Genomic DNA, 9919 nt, shown 5'->3' on the forward strand with positions numbered 1-9919 from the left:
GCGGGGACGGCGCTCGAGCGTGGGGGGCTGCGGGGCCGCGCCCGGCCGCCCGCTCCGGGCTCGTTGCAGCGGAGCCGGTCCGGAGATCCCCGCCCCGCAGGTCCGCCGTGCCGCACCGGCGCTCGCCGTCCGTGCCGCATTGCGGCCCCTCCTCCCCAGCGGTGAGCGCCCGCCGCCCGACCCCGGGGGCTCCCGGCCGCCGTCGGCCCCTCCGCGTTCCCGTCCCCGCGGGGCTCCGTCCGCGGTGCCGCCCCCGCCGGCACAATGAGCTTCTTCGGGTTCGGGCAGAGCGCGGAGGTGGAGCTGGTGCTGAGCGACGCCGAGAGCCGGCGGCGGGTGGAGCACAAAACGGAGGAGGGCAAGAAGGAGAAATACTTCCTTTTCTACGACGGGGAGACCGTGTCCGGCCGGGTCATCCTCACCCTGAAACACCCCAACAGGAGGCTGGAGCACCAGGGCATCAAAGTGGAGTTCATCGGGCAGATCGGTGAGCGGGGCTGCGCGGTGGCGGGGCGGGGCGGCGGTTCCGCACGTGTGCCGGGTGCTAAAAGTGGGTGACGAGCTGCACGGAGAATCCCGGCGGCCAGCAGCCCGGCTCCTCGCTTACAGCTCCAGTCCTTTTCCAGGTCGTTGTTCCCTTGTCCTGTTTCTCTCCCTTCTGCTCAGCCACTGATGTAAATCCCTTGATAAATATGCGCTGAGATGGTGTGAAATTCGGTGTAAAGCTCCATCCTGCGGGCTCAGGGCTTGGCCGCAGGGCCTGGTGCTGACAGCTGATGGAAGCACTCTCCAGACTGTGTCCATTTGCCACTGCTTTGGTTAATGCACGGCTCGGTGATTGCTGTGTGCCCGTTGGTCTCCATGCAGCAGCAACACTCAGGGCAGAGGATGGCAAATCAGGTGGTTTTTCATGTGCACTTCACATCCCCAACTGCACCTTCTCTCCCTGCTCCACTGTGCACAGCAGCGCTGCAGCTCAGCTTTCCTGAACCCTATGAGCTGTGCTATGCAGTGTCCATCTCCAGCTCTGCTTTGCTTTGCCCTGATGAGCACACACCATGGCACAGACATGGTAGCCAGCAGCTCTGTGTGCATGTCCCCAGTTTGGATGTAAGCATTTCCTGCTTGCTTGGAGGCTGCCACACCCCCTCCTCAATCTGATGGTGATTGCAGCACTTAACCATCATGGCTGAGATCCACAGCCAGGATAACTCTGAGATATGGCTCACAGCATCACTGCTCTGTGCAGATGCATGAACTGAGCCACGTGTATGTGATACTGTGCCCTTCTGCACTCAGGTTTAACCCTGAAAACACAAGCTGTACGCCTCCAGCCTTTGCACTGTAAATCACACGCTATAGGAAATGGAACTGGAGATATTCCTGCTCAGAGATGTTTTTTCAGTTCTTTTTGGTGGCCTTGTTTGTGCATAACGCCCTCTGTAAAGGAAGGATAGGCTGAGAGAGCTTGTGAATGCTGGAGTGCAGGTGAGCCTGTTGCTCAGAGGGAGCTGAAGGCTTCCTGCTTCGTTATGGTCCTCGGTGGAAACGAGGGATGGACTTTCTGCTTCACTCCATGCTGCCTTGCATGCCTCTTTTCCCCTATTTTGGATATATTTGGAACAACAGCCTTGAATTAATACACATTGCCACGGGCAGTGTACAGCTGCTGTGTCCTTTGGTTCTGCCCTTTGTGCTGGTTAAGGTGTGGAAGCTGGTACTGCTGATGGCACTCCCTGCATGCTTTCCATCTCAAACCAGCTCTCCTTCTGTTCGGACTCCTCGCTGCCATAAGGACAGCATGTGTAAAACATGAGTTACCAGCTGAAGGGTTGAGGCATGGGGATGGGTCACAGGGAGTGCAGCAGTTCCAGGCTGAGTGTTGGAGCACAGCCTGGGAGCACAGAACCCGCTGAAGATTTCAGTTCATCTGCAGTTACTGTGCCTTGAGCGTGCCAACCAGATGTTGGCGGGTTGGTTTTTAAACCTTTCAGCTCCAAACGCTGAAATCGCAGTTTATACCTGTTTGACATGTGGAAATCTTCAAAAGTGTGGGAATCATCAGTTCTTTCTCTTCAAGGTGCCAATCTCTGCCCTTCTGAGCTGGCAGAGAACGTAGCAAGCTGACGTTCACCTCTCCTTGCCTCCTGCATCGTGTGGGAAGATGATATTCACTCCTCCTTATGTGGCACGAGGCTTTTCCATGTCACATCAGTGAGCACTCCCCTCCCAGTGGGCACATGTGGCACTGCTGCTCCACATCTGGTCCGTGTGTCACCCTGCTGCCCAGCCTGACGAGCTCCATGGCACTTCTGTGTACATCTCAAAGAGCAGAGAACTGAATCTTGCTGCTGTTCCTGAACTCTTGCAATCCATCCCAACAGCCTCTTCTGCACAGCTCAGTGCTGATGGTGAACCTGTGTGTGCAATTCAGTTTTTGCTTTCTCATCAGAACGTATCAGCTTGGCTGAGGCTTTACTTTTGGGAAGGACTGCGTGGGTGTCTTGCATTCACATAGCTCACTCACAGGGCTGGGAAGGGCAGATTTCATTGATGGTTATGCGTAATAAACAGCTGCAAATGCAAATTGCAGAGTTTAAGTTGCTGTTGCTCTGACTTGGGAGAGAGAAGTTTGTTAAGTGTAGAAGGAATCGTGCATTAAAGGAGGAGCCTGCAGTCCCATGGCATGCAAGGAGCTTGCGGGGCAAACTGGAGCAGCGTGACCACAAGAGTTGAGCTGGTTTGGGCAGTGCTCCCAAAGGTGAATGCTCTTCCCTCATTGATGTTTACCTGTTCTCGAGGGGTTGATGGACACACACACTTGGTTGCCACGCACTGAGCACTGCCTTAGTGCAGAATCAGTGAGGATCTGTGCTGTTGTTGTTCTCTAGTGTGAATCAAAACTGAAGCAGCACCAGCTGGAAGCATCCTAGCACTCCATTTTTGCTCTGTCACTGCTGTTCCATAGAAGCAGTGGTGTTTTTCCTTTCATTATAGTGCCAATGCCTTTGGCCTTGAGTCTGAGGCTGTGTAGGAAACGATGAGGGCGGATGGCACGAGCTGCTGAGTGTTTGTTGGCCTTCTGTTCTGAATGCATTGCTGTTCTGCTTAGAATGATGCCTTAAGCACATGTAAGAGCCAATGTCTTCTGGCTTAAAGGTGATGCAAGCTGTAGGGCTGCTCTGAGTGTAGATGAGCATGGGAAAGGTTAGCAGTAAATCAAGTAAATACCGGGAACCTGGGCTGGTGCAGAACAACTCCTTTCTTATTCCTGACTTTGGCATCACGCTATGAAGAACTGCATTCACTTCAGGCATCCATTAATGTGTGTGGCTCTGCTGACTGGTAGAGCGAGCAAATCACTAATTGTGCCTAAGCAGCAGCTTGCTGTACTGGCTCAGTGGTTGCCACACATGAGGATCTGGCTGTCCCAGCCACAGTGGTGGCATGTGCCCAAGTTCCGACCTGCATGGAGGGCAGTGAACAAGTGCAGTGTGCTGCAGCCATGGGCTCTCCCGGTAGGTTCTCTGAGCAGTGATACTGATCTGGACGTGAGCGTGGCTCAGCTGTGAAATCTGCATATCCTTACTGTGTGTTGCTCCTTTAACATGGACTTGAATCTTCCTAGAGCTCTACTATGACCGAGGAAACCACCATGAGTTTGTGTCCCTGGTGAAAGACCTGGCCCGTCCTGGGGAATTCACTCAATCACAGATATTTGACTTTGAATTCACACATGTGGAAAAACCTTATGAGTCCTACACAGGGCAGAATGTGAAGTTGAGGTGAGTCTCCTCCCATTGTTGACCCCTGTTCTCAGTTCTGTGCAGTGTGCAAATACTGACGCTCACCGTAGTGATACTGGAGTGCAGCATCCCTTCCGAAACATCCTTGTGAGTTTATAATGTGACTCCAAATGAAATTTGGTGCTCTGAATTGTGAAAGGCTATCTCTGAGGGCTTTTATAATCAGGCTCAAAGGAACCTGTTTGGCCCCATTTCTGTGACAAGAGAAATCAGCCCCTTCTGAATCTACCTAATATTTTCCAGTTTGCTTGGTAATTAAAAAAAAAAAACACAAAAGAAATTGTTTGCTTTAGTCCCCAGCAGGGACATTTTCACCATCGTGTAATCAGTCTTGTGGACTTTAATTGTGCTCTATATGCAAACAGATGCCTTGCTGGTATCTCGTTCATATGTTGCAAGCTGTATTTCACATCTAGGCACTCCGACTGACTTCACATGCAGTCACTGGCTTCAGAGGGTGGGCTGGAAAATTGTGAGATCTGCAGCCACTGGAGACCAATGTGATCTTACCTCTTGCAAAAAGACAGTGGTTTTCCATATGTGCTCTGCAAGCTCTTATTCAGATCCCCAAAATGATACCTAGTAATTTAGGCTCACAAATGCACAAAAGCTTAGAGAAGTCTTAGAATAGTCTGTTATTCCATTTGAAAATTCCCTTTTGGCTTTGCAACCTGTTGGCTGCTCCAGAAGCCAGGGTACTTGGAGGGAAGATTTAGGTTGGATGTCGGGGGAAATTCTTTACAGAAAGAGTGGTGAGAGGCTGTGGATGCCTCATCCCTGGAGGTGCTGAAGGCCAGGTTGGATGGGGCCCTGGGCAGCCTGGGCTGGTATGAAATGTGGAGGTTGGTGGCCCTGCATGTGGCAGGGGGTTGGAGATTTGTGATCCTTGAGGTCCCTTCCAACCCTGGCCATTCTGTGATTCTGTGATACTGATAAGCTTATTTGGATAGCCCAGTGCAATCCGTTCAGCCCCGTGCCCCTCCCTGCTTCATCTCCATTACTGCCTATGCAACACTAACAGGAGGGGGGGTTCCCTTGCAGGTATTTCCTCCGAGCGACTGTCAGCCGCAGGCTGAACGACGTGGTGAAGGAGATGGACATAGTTGTGCACACTCTTAGCACCTACCCAGAGCTCAACTCCTCTATTAAGATGGAGGTTGGGATTGAGGACTGCCTGCACATTGAGTTTGAGTATAACAAGTCCAAGTAAGTGTCTCAAGAGCAACCAGTGGTGGTGGGGAATCTGTTACAGGGGACTGCTTTCTTTGGTAGCCTGAAGCTCGTGTTTTGCATGTGGTCCCCAAGCGCACTTTCTTCACTTGCTCCACTTTATGGCCGGGGCTGAGGATAAGAGCAAAGTGACTTGTGAGCTCTTTGGTATCCTGGTCTGCTCTGCCATGTTGACTCTGGTGCTTTCCTCCTTCGTATGTTAGGTATCATTTAAAAGATGTGATTGTCGGTAAGATCTACTTCTTGCTAGTGCGGATCAAGATCAAACACATGGAGATAGATATCATCAAGAGAGAAACAACGGGGACTGGACCCAACGTATATCATGAGAATGACACAATAGCTAAATATGAGATCATGGACGGTGCCCCTGTGAGAGGTGAGAAAGGAGATGATCCCTTTGAAATTCTTCTCCTCGAGTCTTTAAGGGTGGCAATCTGAATGGTGCAATATTTTCAGCTGACTCTGTGAGCTCAGTAGAAATATGCATCCTGTTTTACAGGTGAACTCATGGTCATTTATGTAGGTGATAAAATAGGACCCCTTCCTTCTCTGGTATGATGGGAGGAATAGAGGCATAACGAGTAGCAGTGATTTTACTTAATTCTTTAATGAAGGAGTGGCAGAACCAGGAACAGTTGTAAATTCACAGCTGGATTGGACCATCAGTTGGCATCACTGCAACTCAGGGCAGAACGTGTTCTTCAGCTCCAGCCTCCTGTGCCACTTGTTTTCCACGTCCATTGCCCAGCAGAGTTACCTGCCAGAGAAAAATGCCACTTTGTTCCCACAGCGCTGTCTTGGTGCAGGTCACAAACAAGTTCTGTACTGTTAAAGCTGAGGTGAAATAGCTGCTGCCAGTAGCAGGATCTGGCAATGGACTCTATGTGCTGATGACTTTTTGAAGGAACTTGAGGTCTTTCAGTTCATTTTGGTCCGTTTCTGGAAACAGTCACAAAGTTTGATACGTCCCAGTGAAATTTGGTTTTGCTGGCACTCCTAGTTTGTATTTCCAGGATCCTATGCTGATGGTTTTGTGCTTTTTGTAGGGGAGTCCATTCCCATCAGACTCTTTCTGGCTGGCTACGAGCTGACTCCAACAATGAGAGACATCAATAAGAAGTTCTCAGTGCGTTATTACCTCAACTTGGTGCTGATTGATGAGGAAGAGAGACGCTACTTTAAACAGCAGGTGAGAAACAGCTGTTTGGTCCTCTCGGACCCACACACTGTCACTGGGGACCTGCTGGGTTCCTGGGGGGGAAAACACATTTTTTAATAGAGTATCTGTAAGGATTGGATAGCTTAGAGCATGCAGAGAAGGCCTAGAAGAGATGGTCCACATGGGTCAGATGTGTGTTCTGCTGGGAATTCATGCAGAAGGTGCTCACCCAGTAGTACTTCTCACCTCTCTTGCTCCAGCGCTTTGATTTATTGATTCTGATGTAGTTAGCAGTGGCAGTGGGGCTGATCTGCCCTAGACATCCACTGGGTTTGCCTCCATGCCCAGATCCAGGGGAGCAGCGCTCTACCCAACTTTCAGGAAGGCAGCATAGCCAGTGGAAGATGCCAGCGTGGGCAAGTTCCCACTGGGTGCAAGCTGTGCTGGGCAGCTTGGTTCAGCCTTTGGGTCTGGGTGGGGCTGGGGGCAGGTCTCACAAGCCCTGACAAGCCGTGCTGGATGTGTTGCTGCAGGAGGTGGTGCTTTGGAGGAAAGGAGACATAGTGAGGAAGAGCATGTCCCACCAAGCAGCCATCGCCTCCCAGCGGTTTGAGGGGACGTCCTCGCACACGGAGGCCAAGACCCCCAGCCAGCCTGCAGAGAACAACGGCCGGCAGTGAGAGGCCACGCAGAGGAGGGCTGCTGTGGAGCCAGCGGGGACAGCAGCGAGGAGGAAGAAAAAAAACACTTCAGAGACTTTGTCGGGGGGAAAAAAAAAAAAAAATCTGTTTTTGAACTCAATTCCTTTCTTCAAAGGACTAGCAGGGTGGGAAGGGGCTGGGAGGGCAGGGCGAGGCGGAGCACTGGTGGTGCAGAGTTGACGTGACCTCAGTGCTTCTCCATCAACTACATTCCTTGGGTCGGCTGCTTTGAGGCGCATCTGGAGGCTGCGGAGCTGCCTGATCTCCTCTTTGCCCCGAGAGCCTTTTGGTGTGGCTGCAGGGAAGGAGAGAGCAAGCGAAGGCCAAACCTGCTGCGGCTCAGCGGTGTGGAGGTTGCTTTGGGACTGCGTGGGATGGATATTTTTCTTGCCTTTCAGGAATCTTCACAAGGGAAAATGACAGGGCATTTAGTTGGAAGGTAGAGGAGGGAGTCGGAGACAGAGGCGCTGCCTACTTGAAGTGGCTTCGTGTTATCCCCTCACTGCCTCCTCTTCCTCTTCGTGTTGGTGGTGGATGCTTTGTCACAAGCAGTTATAGAATGTGGTTGAGTCAAGCAGTGCCACGCAGCCACTTTGCTGGTGGGGCAGCAGGATGGCTTGTGTGTCCTTGTGGGAGCTCCTGGCTGTGTGCTGGGCTGGGGGGAGCTGGGCCGGTTGGCATGTGAATCCAGTAGGACATGGAACAGAGAGGTGGCACAGGTTGGGCAGTGCAGTGAGGGTCGGGAGGAGCAAGCAGTGGTGCTGGGTGGTCAAGAAGTCAGGGCAGGAAGGCTGCAGGCTGAGAGCAGTGCCTTCTGAGCACTGTCTTTGAGATTCAGCCTTTGGTTGCAGTCCCAGCTGCTGCTGCGGAGCAGGGCAGACCAACCTCGGGAGGTCTGGAGCACAGTGTTGGGATGTGAAAAATACTATGGGAGTGAGTTTGTACTGCACATGCTGCTGTGCTTATGCTTTGTGACAGAGCAGGCATTACAGCAGGGCAGAGAGCAGTACAGAAACGTGTGTTGTATCGTTTGCTCTCTCGCCTGCAGAATGAGGATTGGTAAGGTCAGAAGGAGGATGCAGTTGTTTAAGGAGCTCGTGGCTGATGCATGCTGCTAGAATAAGCCAAGCGGCAGCTGGAAGGATGGTAGAGTTCTCAAATTCCAGAGAGACATTCTTGAGGCCTGGGACTGAAGTCACCAGTGAGGTCTGAGGGTGTGCCTTGAACTGAGAACCTGAATGCAGTTGTGGTTGTTTTTTTTAATTCTAAAATAAGCTGCTTTTAGTCTTCAGCTAAGTAGAATCATGAGAACATTCCCAGAATGGAATCATTCCTCCATTAAAAATTAGAAATGGCTTTGTAGATTTGATTGAGTTTGGAGAATATCCATCCTGTTTAAATGCCCTTCGGAGAAGCAGGTGGTTGGAGCTCCTACCAGATGGAGGGACAAGCCTGCACCAGATGCTGGGATAGAAGCTCCATCAAGTGGGGTTTGTCTGAGTTTTCCTGCAAGTTTGTGGCTCGCTGTGGTTTTGTCCAGCTTCTTTCTGATTCTGGAATGAACCTCCTCTGCCTCTGTCCTACAGCTGAATGTAGAACAGTTGTCTTGCAGCTGGGAAATGGAAGCATCTTCTGCTTCGTTCAGTCGAATGATGCTGGTGGAGGGAATGGGGTCAGGGTGGGAAGGGGAGCTTTTTATGTAATAAGACAGCTACTGTATTTCAGTGATCAATGTGTGTTTCTGCTTGCCAAAGTAAGTTATCTTTTAATCACCATGTGTAAGGTTGTGGTTTTTAGTAGAGCTGGGCAGTCTCGCTCTGTTGTAGAGGACACTAATGAACTCATCTCTGCTGAATGCTCGTGTCACACCATGTTTCTGCTCTGTAATAGTGAAGACGTGACTTGCTCTTCTTTACATGAGAAGTGTGTGCCATGGGCTGGAGCTGTGTGCTCCTCAGACTGAAGCAAAAGCTGAGACAACTACCTTGTTATGCCAGGGCAAGGGGTGGTGATGTCTGCGGGTCTCACCTGGCAAAGCAATCTGGATGTTACTTTGACACTCACTTATTCTACTCCCCCTCTGTGAAGGGGGAACCACCTTGCTGTGGCAATACACAATCTTTGAGAGACAAGTGAAGCTCCTGCAGGAGCCTCAGGGGATAGCAGACTATCTTTCCATAGCTAAGCTGAGCACAGCAGCACCCAAACCACCCTCTGCTTGCCCTCAGCTCCCCTCCAACTTAGAATTTTTCCCCTCGTGAATTCCTTTTGATTGTAGGCCATGTGGTATTAAAGAAACCCCATGGATGAAAATGTCTTTGCATTCCAGGAGTGGTTTGTTTACTGTCTGAGCAGCATCAGTACAGTCTGACAAGATAATGCACTGTAAGGAGATTTCAATTAATCATCTCTTCATCACTTCTAGAGGGCTTGCTTAGAATGAATCATAGAATGGCTTGGGTTGGAAGGGACTTAAAGATCATCTAGTTCCTCAACTCCTCTTCCATGGGCAGGGTTGAAAAAAAATGCATGAGCCCATATGGCTTTTTGTTTTGTTTTTTACTCCTTTGTGCCTCTCTCCCCCGCGTCCCCAGCTGCGGAATCACAATTTAGAAATGATCCCCACTTTTACTTAATCTAAGGATCGTTTAACCTGTTGCCCATTAGGCCCTCTATTTGTCTGGGGTGGAGCAGATGTGCTGAGCAGATAAGTGGAAGCATAAGAACAAGGTACTATAGGAAAGCACTTCATTAGCACGGTGGGGGGCAGACACTAATTGAGCTGTGTTCCCCTGAGCTGGATGGTTCTGTTCATTACTTGGGTCATTCCCTCTCTCCTAGGCAGCTTCAGGTAGGGGGGAGTGGGCAAGTACTAAACCAAGCAGTGCAACTTGTAATTAAGCCTCTGCTGTGTTTACATGTTTCTTAATTCGTCGTCTTTTCAATGGCTGTATTTTAAAAACTTGGGTTTTTTTGTCTCTCCAATTAAAAAAGAGCCAGCCTTGGCTGTCAAATGCTGT

General features: G+C 50.7%; 1 protein-coding gene across 1 annotated transcript; it reads left to right on the forward strand.

Moving 5' to 3' along the window:
- Positions 1-264: 264 nt before the first annotated feature.
- On the forward strand, positions 265-9918 carry VPS26B (VPS26 retromer complex component B). Its single transcript, XM_003212705.5, has 6 exons — positions 265-487; positions 3629-3785; positions 4848-5012; positions 5240-5415; positions 6086-6228; positions 6732-9918. The coding sequence occupies exons 1-6, from the start codon at positions 265-267 to the stop codon at positions 6876-6878; spliced, it is 1011 nt and encodes a 336-aa protein (XP_003212753.1). The 3' UTR covers positions 6879-9918.
- Position 9919: the final 1 nt, after the last annotated feature.

This window comes from Meleagris gallopavo, chromosome 26, assembly GCF_905368555.1.
Source record: "Meleagris gallopavo chromosome 26, MGAL_WU_HG_1.1, whole genome shotgun sequence".
Taxonomy (NCBI): Eukaryota; Metazoa; Chordata; class Aves; order Galliformes; family Phasianidae; genus Meleagris; species Meleagris gallopavo.